This window comes from Microtus pennsylvanicus, chromosome 18 (genome assembly GCF_037038515.1).
Source record: "Microtus pennsylvanicus isolate mMicPen1 chromosome 18, mMicPen1.hap1, whole genome shotgun sequence".
Lineage (NCBI taxonomy): Eukaryota > Metazoa > Chordata > Mammalia > Rodentia > Cricetidae > Microtus > Microtus pennsylvanicus.
Window position 1 is genome coordinate 2,414,451 of NC_134596.1, and position 19,475 is coordinate 2,433,925.

At 53.5% G+C, this 19,475-nt stretch overlaps 1 protein-coding gene across 2 annotated transcripts in view; it reads left to right on the top strand.

Moving 5' to 3' along the window:
* The window catches only part of Lrrc4b (leucine rich repeat containing 4B), a 32,213-nt gene that overhangs the window by 6,820 nt on the left and 5,918 nt on the right, over positions 1-19,475 (top strand). The window contains exons 1-2 of one of the 2 annotated variants that reach the window (XM_075953150.1): positions 5,617-6,115; positions 8,134-8,471. In XM_075953150.1, coding sequence (XP_075809265.1) covers positions 8,169-8,471 — 303 coding nt within the window. In that variant the 5' untranslated portion in view covers positions 5,617-6,115; positions 8,134-8,168. Of the gene's footprint in view, positions 1-5,616; positions 6,116-8,133; positions 8,472-19,475 lie in introns of those variants that run through there. The other variant, XM_075953149.1, reaches the window with a different exon arrangement.

Sequence of the window (19,475 nt, forward strand, 5' to 3'; positions counted from 1 at the left end):
AAACTGAAGCTCAGCCTGCAGTCACAGTGGCCAGCTGTGGTTGGTGGCCCCTGGGTTCCATCATGGAGCTGGGACAGGGCTATGATAGGATTTTTATAAAATTTTTATACTTTGCCCTGCTCCGTAGGTAGTAGGTCCCTGCCTTGCTGCTGAGTCCCCATCCCTAACCTCCAGCTCTCTGTCACAGGGAACTGCTCATTCACGCCCAGGAGAGGCAGTGAGAGAGGGACAGCAAGGCCAGATTGATGGCAGCCCAGGGCAAGAGCGTGCCACATTTTTTTTTCTTTTTGCTATTATTTTGAGGCAGGGGTCTCAAGCAATCCACACTGGCTTTACACACCCTGTAGAGCTGAGAATGACCTTGAACTCCTGACCCTCGAGCCTCTCCTTCCCAAGCTAGGGTGAGAGGCAGGTGCCACGTCTCCCTGTGTGGTTTAGTCAGACGGAACAGACTGGCTCCAGACCGCTAGGTAAGCGTACTCCAACGGAGCCACACCCCCAGTCTGTTTGTTTGTTGTTTCTTATTTACAAAGGGTTGAGACAGGATCTTGCTGTGCAACCAAGATTGGCCTGGAACTCAGAGAAATCCTCCTGCCTCCACCTCCTGAGTGCCAAGGTCAGGTTTGAACCAACAAACTCAGGCTTCATCTTCCTTTTCTGAGTCTCTTGCCTCTGCTGGGCCTAGGGTTATGTCTCTACCCTTGCGCAGCTGCATGCCCTGAGCATCTCCCTGATGGTTCTCCCATTCCTCGCCTCTACTGCCTCTTGGTTCTGCTGGTTCTGCTTGTTTACTGTCTTTTCATCCTTCACCCCTCCCCCCCCCCCCCCCCCCCCCCCGTCACCTCAGCTCTGACTTCTAGGCAGAAGAGATGTCCCCCAGGGCTCAGTTACCTGTCCCTTCCTGTAACGGTTCCCAGTAGCCTGCTTGGGATGAAGGAAGCCAGCACCCCCACCTCCTTCATTACCTCTGCACCCGAGCTGGGCTCCACAGACCAGAGAGTAGTGTGTGAACAACACGCACACACCATGTCCCTCTGCACGCCTGGGTCCTTCCGCCTGACTTGCCCTCCTTCCATCACCGCCTCCTGGCTTGTGCCCTGGGTCTCCAGGCTTCTGCTGGGACAGCCCTACCTGACTGGAGGAGACTCCTGCACACTCTTGACACCACTGGCTCATACTTTCGTGTGAGTCAGTGTGGTGTACCTCTGCCCTGTGTGCTCAGTGGTGTGAACGCAGATGCCAGCATGGGAGGAGAGGTCAGAGATCTGCTCCCTGTCACCTTCTCATAGGAGTCAGACAGATGCAAGACCGGGAAATTGCTACAGATAAAGGCTTGGTGACATGTCACCAGAATAGACGGCAGAGTTGGGGCAGATCATAGCCCAAGGCTGGGAGAAGGCAGGGCAAAGCCAGGCCCACTGCCATGGCTATCTGAGGGGAAGACAGCTCCTGCTACAGACCAGCCATCACTGAGCTGTGCTGGGGACACCTGAGTGGCCCTGGGCTCCCAGCACCAATGCTCAGGGCTGTGTGGAGAGCCCTGGGGACAGGGACATGCAGTGGCTGAGAGGGACAGGCCTGCGTTTATTTCCTCCCGCCCTGAGCCCACGCCTCTGCCCCGCCCCAGCCTTGCTTAGGACTGCTGTCTAGGAAGACGTGTCCCGCCGTCCCGGCTGTACCACCTCTCCGCCCACCTGTCCTTTAGCTCTGGCTCCACCCCTCTCGCTACCGTACAGCAGTTTCCTCTCTTGTCTTCACCTGACTAGGGCACCGGAGTGTGGCCGACAGGTGCTTCCTGCCTCCCTTTTCTCCTCACCCCGCCTCTCCTGGGCCCCCGAGTTCCGATCTGCCATCTGCCTGAATCCTCTCAGGCACTGTGCCCAAGACATGTCCCTGAGCTGGGCTGGGCGGCAGCGGTGTCGATGGCTTAGCACCTTGTTTGAGCACCTGACTCTAGGAATCTCTAGGCTCTATCCTCGGCCCCACTCCATCCTGCTCAGCTGTCTGAATTCTCTGTTCCTCAGGATCTGCCCATTCAAGGCCTGGCCAGGGCATGGTACCTAGTCACAGTCCTGCCTGGCCATAGCCAGTGTCTCAGACCCTCTGAGATCTGTAAGTGGGACCATGGCTGACCCCCACAGGCTGTGCTGGGCACCCCGGAACTAAAAAGGATGGAGAGGGCTGTAGCTGGCTACTGGTGGACTCCTTGGCTGGCTTACACCCCAGTGACCTCTGGGGGACCTGCCACTGTGGTCTCTGGAGTCCCATGACTCCCCGAGGATCATGGGCTTGTCAGTAAGTCAGCCCAGTCAAGTAGGTGGACTCTGGGACAACCTGGATGCTGTGTGTGTGTGTGTGTGTGTGTGTGTGTGTGTGTGTGTGTGAGAGAGAGAGAGAGAGAGAGAGAGAGAGCCTGTGAAAGCCAGAGGTCAGCAGCTTCGGTGTTCCTCAGATCCGCACAGTGGATTTAGTTTTTTATAGTTTTGGTTTGGTTTTTGGTATTCCTTTTTTTTTTTTTTTTTTTTAGCATTTGTTTGTCATTGTGTGCTTGTGCACATGCGGTCAGAGGACAGCTTGCGGGAGTCTGTCCCCCTCCACCAAGCTCAGATCCCCAGGCAGGCCGCAGGCAGCTTTACCCACTAAGCCACCTCATCAACCCCATGCACCTTGTTTTAAAGCAAGGTCTTCCATTGGCCCAGAGTTCAGCTATTGGGCTAGACTGGCTGACTGCAAGCCCAAGGATCCTGGCTCCACCCACTCAGTCCTGGGGTGACAAACACATCACCAAGTCTAACTTTACATGGCTTCTGGCGACAGAACTCAACAAGCACGTTACCCATGGAACTTTCATCCCAGATATGTGTGTGTGTGTGTGTGTGTGTGTGTGTGTGTGTGTGTGTGTGTGTGTCCCTATGTGTGCACGGGCGCGCGCATTGGCAGTACTTGAAATGGAACCTTGGACTTTTTGCAGACTAGGCAGGAGCTCTACCACTGAGCCACACCCCCAGCCCATCACTGGTGTATTCTAGACAGGTGCTTTGCTGCTGAGCTACGCCCCCAGCCCTCTTTTTTTTCCCCTTTAAAGGAAGAATCTCATTAAGTTGCCCAGGCTGGCCTTGAACTTGCCATTCTCCTACTCGGCCTCTGCAGAGCTAGGATAACAAGCCTGTGCCTCTATGCCTAGCTTCTTTTTTAACTCTACAGTCAACGTTGAGCCAGTGTCTAGACCCATCCGGGCCTCAGTTTCTCTGTTTATGAATGGGGATGCCAGCAGTTCTGAGAGGGCTGCTGCCTAGAGAACAGCTTTTGCCTCAAGAAACACAGCAGAAGGGTGTGGTGTCTGTGCTGGTAATGTACCCTGGGGGCGCTGCTGTGTGTGGTGAGCCTGTGCCTGGAACTAGCTCAGGTACACACTCAGAAAAAGCAGCTGGCCTGTGATCCAGCTGCTCTAGTTTGGTCAGCAAGGAGCTCCACGGGCAGGTTCTGGTTCCGAGCAAGGACGAGACTCCCCTGTTACAAGTTGTTTGGAGAATAATAATCGCACAGAAATGTATTGGGATCTAGCAAACCAGGTGGCACTGTGGCAGGGAGGGAAGGAAAAGACATGGGACACAGGTGTTCAGCCAAAGGCAGTGACCTCCTGCGGACAGGGGAAGACCTCAGGTGGGAGGAAGTCCCAGGCTGGTGTGTCTGACTTGAGCAATCTTACAGTGTACCTGGACTGGTTGGCAGGTGTGTCTGTGACAAGAAGCAGAGATATAACCCAGAAAGTGTGCACAGCCAAATGTCCACAGCAACGTGTCCATCCCTTCTCTCACCTGGCACTTGCTGAGCGTACCAGGCTCCATCACAGGTCTCAGAAACAGAGACCAAAGCAGATGTGGCCGCCACTCTCGGTGAATCTGTTTTCCAGTAGGTGTGGTCGGAGAGGTCAGGTGGCAGCTTACAGAGGGAGGAAGAAAAGGTACCGGGCATCATCTGCTGAGAATGCAACATCGCAGAGGGTGCAGGCAGAGGGAAGAGCAACCACAGAGCCGCCCCTGACCCCCAGGCTGGAGCTCAGCCCTCCTAGCGAGGTCAAAGCAGAGGCGGACTGAGGAGTGGGCACTTCACCTTTGTCTGTATGAGAGCCCTAAGCAGCACGGGGTGGGATCTGGCTGCTATGTTGACAGGGTCCCTCTGGCCACCTGTGGAGCCAGACACAGTGTGGAGGACAACAGAAGTCCAGGAAGATGGAGGTGGTGGTCAGCTCAGGAGCTAGCTGCGCGTGAGCTCTCTAGTGTGGAGACAGGAGTGCCTATGATCAGTACTCTTCCCACCTCCAGCCACACCTGTATTAGCATCCTCACAGTGGAGGACACCAGAACTCAGAAACTGAGGCCAGATGGAAGAAAAGGCAGATTCGGGGATCCAACCCAGAGCCCCTGCCCCTTCCCAGAGCTCTAATGGCACTACTTCCACTTGCTGAGCCTTGTACCCATGCACAAACATTTGTTGGCATCTGATTCGGTGCCTGGCACATAGTGCGGGCTTCAGAAACAGGTTTAGGATAGAGGGTGGGGAAATGGAGGGGTGATAGGCAGGCAGAGACAAAGAGATGGATGGGTGGATGGGTGGACGGATGGACGGACGGATGATGGGAAATAGATGAATACGTGCCTATAGGGATGGTTAGAGAGATATAAATGCATGGATGAACAAATAAATGGATAAGAATGGAGAGATAGCTAAAGGGATGGATGAATGGATATAGAGATAAGTGAATTTACGGATGGATGATGGATGGACAAAGAGAGGAACAGACAGGTGGACGGAAGGATAGATATATGGAGAGTGGATGGAATGAAGGACAGATGAGTAGAGTGTGGGTGTGTGGATTGGATGGATGGATCCACAGATGAGGGAGTGGGTGGTGGGTGGTACGTGGTTGGGCAGATGAATGTAGTGTGGAGAGTGGAAGAATGGATAGATGAAGAGATGCATGAAGTGGATAAGCAGTAGCTTCCCAGCCTGTTCTGCAGAGGGCACCCGGAGGTGGCTGTCAGGCTGTAGATGAGGTGGGGTAGATGAGGAGCACCAGGGGTAGCTTTCTTTGTGGCAAGAATGGGTGCTGGCCCCAAGTGAAAGACAGGGTGATGGTAATATGGGCCTAAGTTGGCTGGCATAGATAGATTGGGTAATATATTGAAACGGGGTCAAATCAGAGTCCTAGAGCAGATGCATGGGTGCCGAGACCCAGGATGGACCCTGAGGATGCAGGAGTCCATGTGGCCCAGCCTGGTTCTGCAGCTGAGGCTGCTGTGTGTGTGTGCCACGAGGCTCTAGCTTGGCACAGTCCAAAGCCCTCTCCCCTGGCAGCACAGCCGCCAACCTTCCTCCCCCGCTTCCCCCGACCTTCCCTGACTGCCCAGAACCAACGGGTTAATTAGATAACGGAGCCTTTGATTAGCGGGGGAGGGGGAGGCCACCCCCTGGCTGAGCTAGCCGGGAGGGGGGAGTTGAGTGAGGGTGGAGGGAAAGAGGGAGGGAGCGCCCTCCCCGCTGGAAGGAGAGAAAGAAGGAGGGAGGGGGCGGGGAGGGAGCGAGCTGGGCTCTGCACTGCCGTGTGACTAGAAATCGTAATCGCAGAGAAAGGGAGAGAAGCAGAGCTGGGAGAGGGGCAGGACAGACAGACTGTAGGAACCTGACCGAGCCAGGCTCCCCGCAATGACAGGGTGACGGGCAGTGGAGGAGGAGGATAGACAGACGAGGGGTCTGGTGGTCCTCAGGGAGGCAAGACAGAGTTGGGGAGCTGGGGAGAGGGGCCGAGGCTGGGTCTGCGAGTGGAGAGAAAGGAAGCTGGTGTGGGGGGTGGACTAGGTGGGGGGTACAGGACCGGAGGAGGCAAGGGCTTGCTAGTGTGGTGGTCAAGAGAAGAAGGCCAGGCTCCCCTAGAGGGTGGGAAGGGCGACAGACGAGGGGGGGGTGCAGGGAGACCCAAAAAGCCCCTGCGCCCCCCCCAGCACAAGCTCAACGGGAAGCAATAGGAAGCTGGGGTGGCCTCGGGGTAACTGCAGACATGCGGAGGGGGGGCCTGGGGCACAGAGAGAAGGCCGTCGGAAGCCAAGCCACCAGGGTGAGTGTCCCTCAGTGTGTTTGCTCTAGGAGCAGGGAGACAAGGGCAAGGAGGTGGTGTCAGGAGAGGCGGGAGGAGAAGGAGGGAGCTGCTGCAGAAGTCTCGGTGGGGGAGGAGACCCGGGTGCTGGCCTGGGGGATGGTGGGCTCAGTGAGCACCGCAGCAGCTCCTAGGCTTAGAGGGTAGGGGCTGGTCATAGCAGAGTCTCAGGAAGTGGGGACAGTAGACCCGGGGTGGACTGAGGAGAAAGCTCACTGACCACACGTGTGGGAACAAAGACCCCACAGCCCCTGCTGAGACAGGCCAGTGCAGGCAGGGCCTGGTGACCGGCCCTGAGGCAGGGGGGGGGCCTGTGTCTGTACCGGGCTATCTCAGCTTAGTCTCTCTGTCCATCTCTCCATCCGTCTCTCTTTTTGTCTAATTCTGTTTCAGCTCTCTGTCACGGTCTCTCTCTGCCTATCTTTGTCCCGGTTTTTGCCTGTCTTTTTGTCTGTCTCTCTCTATCTCTCGTTGTCTCTCTGTCTCCATCTCTGTCTCCATTTCCTGCCCTCACACACTTGCTCAAACACACAGCGGCACACACATTTCTATCTGGGTTAAAATCTTGGAGGCTGCAGGAATGTGTGTGTGTGTGTGTGTGTGTGTACGTGCGCTTGCGCGTGCTCATGCACACCTGCGGGGGGGGGCAGCCCTGCGTCCATGGATTGGAGAGGCCATGTGCGAGGGTGTGTCTGTCCCTTCTGTTTGTGTGAGTGGGTGGGTATCGTGTTTATGGGGACCCCCTTCCAGTCTCATGGGACTATGTGTGTGAGCACTCGGGGACACTGTGTGGAGGGGGACATTGGAAGGCAGAGGCAAACCCCCCTCTGCCACCCAGTGGGCCTTGAGATGGCCTGGCACACAACCTAGCAGCTTCCGCCTTCCACAGGCAGGAGTGGCTGATGCATTGAAAGGGCGCCTGCTGTGCTGGCTGCAGGTACCATCCTTCCTGCGCGCCATTCGGTTAGCCTGCCTCCTTCCCCCCCCCCCCTGAGGCTAGGGAAAGCAGGAGACTGGCTGGATGGGGGCAGTGACAACTGACACACATGGAGGTCCCTACTGCCCCTTCCCACTCGGTCAGCTCCCTCGGCCTCCATCCTGCGACAGTTGCTGGCACAGATCCCGCCATAGGCTGTTCCCTCGGAGCACCTGCAATCTTAAGACTGCCCGTGGTCTCCAACTGTGCTGCCACAGGGTCCACCTCCTCCCAGAACCCAGCCACCTCCTGACCTCTCTTTAAGTCTAGGGCAGGACAGGGCCCGAGAGGAGTGACGGATGGTCCAGGGTGGGAAGGAGGGAATCTAGCGCTGGGCCCTGGGACTAGTGCTGTCATACCTGGGAGGAGACATTAGGAGAGGGGCAGAGAGGTGGGAGGCTGCCTCCCAGGGGTGTGCCTGGGTGTGATGGGAGTCCGTCAGCTTTGTGCTTCACCCTGGCAGAGCTTTTGCCTCTGTCTGTCTGTCCCTCCATCCCTGCATACTTACCTGTCTAACTTAAATCAATGCAAAGACAATTTAAAAAAAAAAATTAAGCTTTGGGGATGGGGCCAAGGGCTTGGACATTGGGAATGTGCTCTTCCATTCAGCTACATGTCGTCTTTTTGGTTTGAACAAGGTCTTACAGTGGTGCCCAGGCTGGCCTTAGATGTACTCTCTAGCTCAGGCTAGTCTGGAACTTTCAGTGTTCCTGCCTCGCCTCCTGAGCCCCTGAGAAAGCAGCCCTGCACCCCCAGGCTTGGCACCATCTAAGTTTCAGTCTAGCTGACTTTGCCATTTACTGACCAAGTGACCTTGGGTGCAAATGTTCTCTGCCGGCCTCAGTTATTCTGTCTGCAGAATGGCCCAGGAGAAGATGGGCCCAGCACAGACAGACCAGGTCCCTGTATCTTTGGTTCTGGGCAGGGGTGGGGGCTTCTGGCGGAGTTTCGAGCAACCTGAGTCCCTGACACTTAATGGTCAACATCTTCTCTCCTCCCACAGCCCCCCAGCGTGCCCTCGGAGTATGAACATTGAGAATGGCGCAAGCCCACACCCGTGGTTCCCTGTGTCCCCTGCTGCCGCCTGGTAGGATGTCCTGGCCCCACGGGGCTCTCCTGCTCCTGTGGCTCTTTTCCCCACCCCTGGGAGCCGGTGGGGGCGGTGTGGCCGTGACCGCAGCTGCTGGAGGAGGGTCCCCACCAGCCACCTCCTGCCCGGCAGCCTGCTCCTGCAGCAACCAGGCCAGCAGGGTGATCTGCACACGGAGGGAGCTGGCGGAGGTGCCTGCCAGCATCCCTGTCAACACCCGCTACCTGAACCTGCAAGAGAACAGCATCCAGGTGAGTCCGCCTCCATCGCTGGTTGGACCGTGGGTCAGAGTACAAAAGGCGTAAGCCTCTGCCTCCCTCTAGGTCCCTCTCAACCTGGAGTTCCTGGCGCCTGCGCACCAGCTCCTCGCGTCGTCGCCCGGCCCACCTTTGCGATGTACTTCCACGCAGGCTGTGTGCATCTTTCTGGGGTGCCTGCCACGCCCTCACTCCACAGGACAGGGTGCCTTGAGGTGGCCAGGAGAGGTCCTACCACCTCACCCTCGCACTTTTTGGCCTGAGACGGGCACTCCCAGCAAGCCTCAGTGCCTTATCTAGAAAGTGGGGGGGCCTGGGGAGCTAGCTGATTGAATGATGGGGACCAAGGGGCCGAGACTGGCACTGACTTCTAACTACTGATAGTAGTTAGAAGGGGCTGCAAGTGACTTTAGCTGTCTTTGTTTGGTGCACAGCCTGCCCCTTGCGGTGGGGCTGGTGCTGTGCTGGTAACCAAGCCGGCTGTTGGGAGCTGCCTCCCACCTCGGGTTGAGGTGGAGCTGTCCTGAGTGCTGCAGGATGCTCAGCAGTGCCCTGGCCACTGTTTCCAAATGTCTGCAGCTGTTATTAGACACCAGGCTCACCCGAGTGAGGACTTTGTTGTTGGTTGTTTCTTGGATTTTGTTTTTCTCTTATTATTGGTTTGCTTGCTTGCTTGCTTGAGATAAGGTCGGGGTCTCACTCGGTATCTCCAACTGGTTTGAAACTCTTTCCATAGCTCAGGCTGACCTTAAGCCCGCTCTGTAGCCCAGATTGTCCCCAACTTGCAGTGACACTCTTGCTCCAGCCTCCTGTGCGCTAGAAGAGAGGAGGGCCCCCTCACAGAAGGTCCCAGACAGTCCATCTTCAGCAGAGGGGTCAGCGGCCCCACGTAACTCTCCTGGAGAGCCAGACTCTGGGAAGAATGGAAACCCTGGGGGAGGGCTGGTGGGGCCAGGCCCTTTCTGAGTGGCTGGGAAGCAAGAATGGGTGAACCAGAGAAACTTGAGAGCCAGCACCACCACTGCTCTCGGGGCTGTCACTCTCTTCTCCAAGTCCACGTCACGAGCAGTTAGAGGGATGCAGTTAGACGTCAAGGAAGCAAACTGGCAGAAATAATTGACATCTGTGTCTGCACCCCTCTGACTGCTGGGCTGTCTATGCCCCTCACTAGGGCAGACCTCCTGCCACAGAATGGACATCATCAAAGGATGAAACATCGCAATAGAAATCAGAACACTCTCCTCTGTCACCAGTTAGGGGCTCTGCATTCCACTGTCTACTGGTCTGCCTTAAAAGCTGAGATCCAAAGCAGAAAGGCCATGGGCCTAGCCGCTCTCAGGGGCCAGCCTTCCAGGGCTGAAATGTAAAGCCGGCTGGGCATGGCGCTGTGCACCTATGGTGCCGGGTGAAAGCCAGCCTGAACCACATAGTGAGTTCCAGGCCAGCCTGGCCCACGGAGAGACTGTGTGTCAAATCCAACCAACGAACCAGCATACAACAAAAGAAAAAAGTAACGGTTTTAATTATCCATATTTTAAAAAAAAAATCATCACATCCCACCACCCAGATATAAATAACTCCTGTTTACATTTGTTTTCATACCTTTCTGGGCTTATGTAAATGTGTCTTTTAATTATTTATTACAGAATGAATACAAATTAATTTTCTAGTTTTCCTAATGAGAAAATACACTTAGATAAACATACAGAGACAAAAGCTACTCGCAGTCCCACAGGCTCAGAGAGCTCTCCTTCCTGTCTGGAGTTCCCAAGCCGACATCCCCAGCGCATACTCAGGGTCCTGCCTGTCTAACAGGGGGTCATCTGCTTCCACGTGTGTGTGTGTGTGTGTGTGTGTGTGTGTGTGTGTGTGTGTGTGTATGTGTGTGTGTGTGTGTGCCATTGTTTTTCTGAAACGGGCTCTCTCTGAACTGGAGGGCACAGATCACTCAGCTCAGGGATCCTCCAGCCCTCCTCCCAGCGCTGGGGTGCAGATGTGCACCCGATGCCTGTCTTCTCTGCTGACGCTGGAGCTCCAACAATGGTCCTCCCGCCTGTGCATCTCCAACAATGGTCCTCCCGCCTGTGCATCTCCAATAATGGTCCTCCCGCCTGTGCATCAAGCTCTTTCCCCCCACCGTGGCCTCCACCAGCTTTCTTTTCAGAAGTGAGAGCCACAGTGTTTTACAATGCCTCGAGGTTGGGTTTTTCTCAGACCTGTCATTGCTGGGCTTTTGTTTTGCAGTATTGGTAAGGGACCAGGGTCTCTAACATTCTAGGCAGGTGCTCTACCACTGGGCCACACCCCAGCCCTCTTTTCACTTTTGATTGTGAGACAGGTTTTCACTCAGTTTGCCCAGGCTGGCCTTGAACCTACTCTCTAACCTAGGCACACCGCAAGACTTTCATCCTCCTCTTGCTTATTTGAGAACCTAAGATGTCAGGCCTGTGCCACTAGATTTGGCTTGGTTTACGGTTTTTGAAAATCTCATTATGTATCCCAAGCTGGCCTTGAACTCCATCTCCAAGGTGCTGAAACTAAATGCATGGACCAACAGGCCGGGTATCTAGTGTGGTCTGAAAGCATAGCATTCCTGTCATCAAGAAGAGACTAGTAAAGGGCTGTGTTCCCGAGCGCTGGGATTCTGTACACTCACGATAAACACCAGTGGAGAGGCAGTATGGCTCCATCCGAAGCTTGCTTGCCTTGCTCCTGGGTACCAGCATGGTGACAGCAAGTGCTAAAGAGAAAAGACTATGCATCTCTCAGTTGCAAGTGGAGATGTCCATGCCACATCTGCCCGCTGCCCCAGACTCCCCTATACATCCTCTGTATGTGCCTGCTGGGTCACAGTGCAGGATCAGAGAAGCACTGCCCAGAGGTGCTATCTGATCATATACCTGGCCCTGTGCACACAGGCATGCACACGCACACACACACACACACACACACACACTCAACAGACCATCCGCAAGGACCGCACACACAGTTGCCTGGTGACCGGCTTGTCACCTGCCGTCACCACTCCCAGGCACACTCCGCCATTCCCTGCCGCATCTCCAGCACCTAGAGCAGAGCAGCAGGCACTCAGCAGATATGAGGCAGATGGGGCCCCAACCCAGAGCACTGCCCTCCACTAAATAGGGCCCCTGTCCCCACAGCACCCTCCTGTGAAAACAAACCCCACTGGGCACTGGAGGGACTCCAAGGGTACTGACAGCGTTCTCTAAAATCTGAACTCCATGGTTGTGTGTAGGTGGCGGGGAAAGCCTCTGCCACAGGGCAGAGACAGTGAGTGGCTCTTCTCACTTGATTTGATTTGATTTACATTGGTTGGTTTGCGGTGCTGAGGGTGGAATCCAGAGCATTTTATTTTTCTTAAATCAGCAGTTTCTCACTGGTATCCAGTTGTCCAGTTGGGCTGGACTTCACCACCTAACAGAACTCTCAGTCCCAGAGTTACTCTGGCCCAGTGACAGATCACCAGGCCCTGGAACAGTTGGAGTGTGGGAAGCAGAGGTTGGACAGCCACCCCTCCATCCCCTCCTCTTCTCCAGAAGCTGCTCCACCAGGCTGGGCTGCTCCACCGGGCTGGGTTGCTCCACCTGGATGGGCTGCTCCACCGGGCTGGGCTGCTCCACCTGGCTGGGCTGCTCCTCTGGGCTGGGCTGCAGCATTCTTCCTCCCTTCCCCCATACCCATCTCCCTCCTGCCCCACAACCACCCTCATATAATCATGGTAGTCTCTGCCTTTCTACTGATGCATGTGTCTGTGTGTCTGCATGCATGTGTCTATATGTATGCATGTACATGTGTCTGTGTATGCATGCATGTGTCTGTGTCTGCATGCGTCTGTGTGTCTTCATGTGTGTCTCTGTGTATGCATGCATGCGTCTGTGTGTCTTCATGTGTGTCTCTGTGTATGCATGTGTGTCTCTGTGTATGCACGTGTGTCTCTGTGTATGCATGCACATGTGTCTCTGTGTGTGCATGCATGCGTCTGTGTGTCTTCATGTGTGCCTCTGTGTATGCGTGTGTTTAATTTATGCAAACACAACTACTGTGGAACTGGTTCTTTGTCCCCATGTCCCCTCAGCCACGTGTGTCTCCTTCATCACCCTAATGCTTCAGAACTGCCCTTGGTGGCCCACGTACCCACTCCCGTGCTACAAAAATCACACTTGGGGAAGGGGACTCTTGTGGAAGTTGTAGGTCTTTTTCTTCTTTTCTCATTGTGTGTGTGTGTGTGTGTGTGCGTGCATGTTGGTGTGTGTATGTTCAGAATTCCACCCTGGCTGTTATCCACGGGGAGCTGTCCACCTCATTTTTGAGACAGGATCTCTCATGGGCCTGGAAGTCATCAAATTAGCTAGGTTAGCTACCCAGCTAGCCCCAGGGATGCTCCTGTCTCCATCTCTCTATCCTGGGATCACAAGCGTGAGCCACACACCCAGTTCTTCCTGTGAGTGCTGGGCTTTGAGCATAGTCCCCATGTATGCATGCACTGTCCCCAGGCTCTGCAGAGAGAGCGCCATGGAGGGGGAATTGCTGGTCTTAGGCCCTGTGCAGCTGTCCCTCCCCCAGCCACCACGGGAGGGCAGAGAAGGTTCAAAGACTTCCCCTTTGAACATGGCCTAGCAAAAACCCGGGGAGGGAGTTACCCCATGATCCCAACTTGGCTATTGTGTGGCTTCAACTGGGGGGATTTCGCACACTCTCTGTAGATTCTGCATAGGTGTTTTTAATGAGGTCTTAAAGATGTTTGTGAGACACTTCCAAATGCCCCATATATGACACCAAATGTTTAGCAAGGTATGGAGCTACACAGCTGACAGCCCAGCATTCAGAAGGCTGAGGCAGGAGGATTGCCAGGCTAATGTGGGCTACATAGCGAGACTCCATCTCAAGCAATACTACTGAGTTTTCGAAAAATACAAGGAGGAATTCCAAATGATCCCCTAGGGTTAACATTTTTTTTTTTTCGAGACAGGGTTTCTCCATAGCTTTTGGGTCCTGTCCTGGAACTAGCTCTTGTAGACCACACTGGCCTCAAACTCACAGAGATCCGCCTGCCTCTGCCTCCCGAGTGCTGGGATTAAAGGAGTGCACCACCACCGCCTGGAGGCTAGAGTTAACATTTTAAAACTTCACAGGGCGTGGGACTGGAGACATGGTCCAGCTGTCAGGAGCACTTGTTGCTCTTGCAGAGGACCCGGGTTCAGTTCCTAGCACCCACATAGTGTCTGACAACCTCTCAACTTTGATGTCCTTTTCTGACCTCTGAGGGCATCAGGCATACACATGGTACAAATACATATATGCAAGCAAAATACACGCATGCATACAAATTTTTATAGTTTATTTCATTTATTTTATGTCCATTGGTGTTTTGCCTACATTCACGTCTGTGTGAGGGTGTTGGACCCCCTAGAACTGAAATTATAGATAGTTGTGTGCTGCTATGTAGGTGCCAGGAATTAAACTTGGGTCCTCTAGAGGAGCAGCCTGGGCTTTTAACTGCTGAGCCATCTCTCCAGCACCCATAAAAAAAGTTTTAGTTAAAATTTTTTGTTTGTTTGTTTTTGTTTTTTGTTTTTATGAGACAGGGTTTCTCTGTAGATTTGGAGCCTGTCCTGGAACTAGCTCTTGTAGACCAGACTGGCCTCGAACTCACAGAGATCCGCCTGCCTCTGCCTCCTGAGTGCTGGGATTAAAGTTGTGCACCACCACCGCTTGACTTTTAGTTAAAAATTTTTAAAGGATTGTTCTTACAGAGTACCCAGGTTCAAGACCCAGCACCCAAAGAGTAGTTCACAACCACATGAAACTCCAGTTCCAGGGGGATTTGACGTCATCTCCTTGCCTTTGTGGGCACTGGACATGTGGTATACATACATACATGCAGGCAAAACACCATACACCTAAAAATAAATAAATCTTTTGTTTTTTTCAAGACAGGGTTTCTCTGTATAGCACTGGCTGTCCTGGAACTCCCTTGTAGACCAGGCTGGCCTCAAACTCACAATATGCCTGTGTCTGCCTCCCAAGTGCTGGGATTAAAGGCGTGTGCCATCACCGCCCAGCTATACATAAATCTTTTAGAGAAACATTTCACAAGGAACACACAAAAACACTACCCATGCCTCTCTCTCGAGGTTGCTCTTTGTGAGAATTTAACTTCTCCAATGGTGTTTTCTAAATATTTGTTCATGGAAAGCCTTCAATACTTTCTGCAACCAGAAAGTACGTGGAAGGAGCAGATGCCGAGCCCAGCGTCACGGTACTCAGGAGGCTGGGCAGGGGAACTAGGTGTAGATAAGGGAGGCAGAGGCTACATCTGCGGCTGGGTGGGTACCCCTTCCCATAGCTGTCTGAGGAGCCTGGGGAAGGGCCACACACCTGTCCCTTCATTGAGCTATTTGCTGGGTTAGGAGTTTTCTTCTCCTCCATCTTCTTTTTCTTACTTGAGGTGAGATGTCACTTATCTCAGGCTGGATTGCAGAAGATAGCCTGGAACTCCTGATCCTCCTGCCTCCACCTCCCAAAGACTGGATGACGGGGAAAGTGTACCACACCTGATTTATGTGGTGCTGAGGATGGACTCGGGGTTTGTGCATGCTCTGGCTCTGTGAACACTCCACCAATCAACTGAGCTACCCTGACGAGTGTGTGTGTGTGTGTGTGTGTGTGTGTGTGTGTGTGTGTGTGAGAGAGAGAGAGAGAGAGAGAGAGAGAGAGAGAGAGAGAGAGAGAGAGAGAGAGAGATAGGTCCTGTTCCTATGTGTGCTCAAGCATGCGTGGACGACAGAGGACAGCTTCAGATACCATTTCTCAGGTAGCAACCATGCCCTGTGAGGAGGTCTCTCGCTGGCTTGGTGCTCAGCTGTCAGGGTGAGCTCCTGGGATCCCCAGCCTGACAGACAGCTGCCACTGGTGACACCTGGCTTTTGATGTGGGTTCTGGGAGTGCAACTCTGGACTCCTGCTAACTGGGCAAATGTTCTATCAGCTGTGTCTTCCCCAGGCCGAGGTTTGTGTGTATGCTTTGTTTGTTGGTGTGTGTGTATGTGTGTGTGTGTGTGTGTGTGTGTGTGTGTGTGTGTGTGTGAGGGTGGGTGGAGGGAGAGAGAAGAGAGAGAGAGAGGCTTATTTACCATTTTTGTACATGCAATGAGGATATTAACAATTCGTTGGCAATTTGGAAACACATTTTCGAGAGGGGTTGCATCTTGCGTGTGTGTGTGTGTGTGTGTGCTCACGATATGACTCTGCAGTGCACAGTGGAGGTGGAGGTCAGAGGACACACTGGAGCTGGAGCTCCCTTCCACTCTGTCTGGGGCTGGTCTCTGTCGCTAACCACTGAGTGTGTGGTGGTCTGAGCTCTTCTTTGTTCAGCTTTTTGTGGGTTCTGGGAGTCTGAACTTGGGTCCTCAAACTTGCACCGTGTGTATTGCTGGAGGGAAGGGATGAGGCAGTCCTTTTATAGCCCAGGCTGAACTGCAACTTCCCATAATCCTTTCGCATTCTGGGACTACAACCAGGAGACAGCATGCCCTGACCCTCTTAAACACTGTGACTGAGAGGTCCAGACATGGGCACCTTCTTCCTCCTGAGGTACTCTTCCTCCCACAGCTCCTCCGCCCTTCAGTTCCCATGTGCTCTGTGTCCAGGGACATCCAGGGGCCACTCACAGCCTTGGGCACAGTATGGAAACTGCCAGACCTCAAAGTGAGGATAACAGGTCCCTTTGTCAGAGCTCCTGAGAAGTTTGGGGGCTTGGCTCAGTTGGTAGAACATTCGCCTAGAGCGTGGCGCAACACAAGGCCATGGTGGCCCACGCCTCTGTCCCATCACCCTCGCGCAACTGTCACGCTGAACATGTAGAATTGTTGTGTCCTGAGCACCCGAAGGCCTCTGCGCCTCAGGGTCACCTCCTCCTCGCTTGGGTGGACTTAGGCTCCACCCTGGGAGTCATCTGTGCCAGCATGCTTCCTCATGGCCCTGGAGAGGAAGGGAGAAGGGACACACCCCCTGCAGGTCCTTCCTTAGGTCAGCCAGAGCAAACTGAGACACCGAGGTGATCGGGAAGGAGAATCAGGGCTCAGCTTTCTCAGCACGTTCCCCCGCACTCAGAGTCCATGGCAGGAGGGAAGGAGCCTGTTCTGGCCTGGGGGGACTTAGTGGCCAATCGTGTACCAACACATGGCCTCAGCCATGTAATAGCCTCCAAAGAAGTCCCTGAGGAAAAAGAAGGCACCTTATCAAAGGACAAGGGTAAACACAGAAGCCGCCATCAAAACACCTGGGGTGTTTTGTTTTTTTTTTGATGCATGTATGTATTGTGGGGGTGTTTGTGTATGTGTAGGTGTGGGTTTGTGATGTGGGTATATGTGTGTGCGTGCACGCTGTTGTGTATGTGTGTGTCTGCTGTGTGTGTGGTGTGGTATGTGTACATGTGTGTGTGCTGTGTGTGTCGTGTATGTATATGTGTGGTGTGTATGTGGCATTGTGCATGTATGTGTGTGTGCTGTATGTGTATGTTGGGTATATGGTGTGTGTGTGTGGTGTGGTATGTTGTATGTGGGGGGATGTGGTATTTTGTATGTGTGTGTAGTATGTTGTGTATGTGTGTTCTGTGTGTGTGTTCTGTGTGGTATGTTGTATTGTGGTGTGCGTTTGTGTGTTGTATTATGTGTGTGTTGTAGCATGTGTGTGTGTGTATGTACGGAGGCAGAGGTTGGCATCAAGTGTCTTCCTTGTCCCTCTCACCTTTTTACCTGAAGTTCACCTGTTTGGCTACACTGACTGGCCATTCCGCCTCATTCGGCCTGCTACAGAAGTGTACCAATGCATCCATATTCTTAGGTGGGGTCTGGAGATCAAATTCAGGACAGCAAGCTTGCATGGCCAACACTTACCTGAGTATCTCCAATCCAGTATTTTTTAAGAGTTTAAAACAAAAAATTGTGTCAAAAAAAAAAAACCCAAACCAACCATAACCCTCATACGCTTGCTCAACGTTTCCCCGCTTCATTACATTCAGGACGTATGAAAACAATTTATCATAATAGCATTAGGATGAGCGTCCACTTAATCATTTTCCTACCACAGTTAAATTTTTAATAAAGGATCTCCTGACAGTTTGTTTCCTTAAAAGCCCCAGCAGAACACAGTGCGATTCACTCAGCTCCCGTACTGGTTACAGACTGCCAGACATGCGCAGTGCCCTAAGGTGGCCCTGGCAAGGAGCCAGGCAAGGATCACACGTGTTGTTAAAGGACTGTGGGAATGGCTGTGGCTAGCTGGGGTCTGTCACCCCAAACCCCGCGTCTCCCTGCTCCACGGGTCCATTGCCCTGGGGTCTGTCAGGAATAGGGCGATGGAGGTGTCACGAGGCTACCGTCATGGCCATTCTTTGTCAACTTGACAGCGTCTGTAATGAACTAAAACCCAAATGGCTGGGCACAGCATGAGGATTTTTGTTTTTTTCAAAATAAATCATTTGAGCCAGGTATGGTAGGTAGCTCACACCTTTAATCCCAGCACTCAGGAGTCAGAGGCAGGCGGATCTCTCCACAGTTCCAGCATAACGGGTGATTAGATACCACAGGCTCTGCAAGGTCGGGACTTAGTCTGTCCTGTTTACATCCATCCCCAGGGAAGGCCCAGAGTGACACAAACCTCTCAGACATCCATAAGTCAGTCAGCATGGTGCTGCTTGCCTGGTTTCCGAGGCAGCAAGAGCTGTATGGCAACCCCATCTTAAGGTGAAAACGTGGCGGGTAGAGGGAGGCTGGCGCTGCGGTTCAGTTGGTAGAGTGCTGGCCTACCATACGTGAGGTTTGCTTTTCCTGGGGCAATTCTGGTTCCGAGAGGAAGCAAGACAACTGACTCCACTCTTTAGACCCTTGCTTCCCTTCCTGCGACGGCATCAAGCATGGGAGGGGCTGGGATACGGCCGACCAGACCTATGTGACAGCTGGGGAAATCTGCAGCCTGAGAGCCGTCACATGCAGTAAACACGCATGCGCATGCGCACACAGAGACTAAGGCAGAGGCCTTTGAGGCCAGCCTGGACTACATGATGAGACGCTGTCTGCCTCAGAAAAAAAAAGAAAGAAAGAAAGAAAAAAGAAAAAGAGGGTCTTGGTCAGTGTTCTATTGCTGTGAGAGTCTACACCACAGCCGCAGCAGCTCTTACAACGGAAAGCATTTAATTGGGGCTGGTTTACAGTTTAGAGGTTTCATCCCTTATCATCATGGCGGGGAGCATGGTGACATGCAGGAGAAGTGGTTGAGAGTTCTACATCCCAATCAGCAGGAAGAGAGGAGACAACACTGGCCCTGATCTGAGCATTTGAAACCCCAAAGCCCCCCAAAAGTGACACACTTCCTCCAACAAGACCTCAAGTGGCACCCAATCCTAACCCCTCAAGTGGCACCACTCCCTGTGGCCTACGGATCCAGTCCTGTTCGACCACCCGAGTGTTTTAGGTAGCCATGGAGAGGAGAGGCAGCCTGAATTCTAAAGGTAAATAGGATGAGAAGCGATCCACCTGCAGGAGGTGGGGAAAGGATGGGTGCAGACATCAGGTAGCATCGTACGAGGGATTCCTGTGAGCTCATGGTTACAAGAGAACAAATGAGCTGAGCTTTCTACCAAGGTAGGGACTGCAGGGTGGGACTGGGACTGAGTGAAGCCCTGAGTTCAGTCCCCAGCCCTGTGTCAACTAGGTGTGGCAGCACTCTGTTAGAATCTCAGCACGTGGAAGGTGGAGACAGGAGGATCAGGAGCTCGAGGTCTTTCTTGGCTACCCAGTAACTCACACTCCTGCCTCAGCCTCCCAAGTGCTGGGATGGCAGGCATCAGCACACTCGAATTTGGTCCCCGGGGGACTTCACACACCTGGGTGCTGCCTAGCCAGGGTCCGTATTGATGACATTTCTTATTTTTAATCTCAGAATATCTGAAAAATGCAACTTAAGGGAAGAAGGGCTT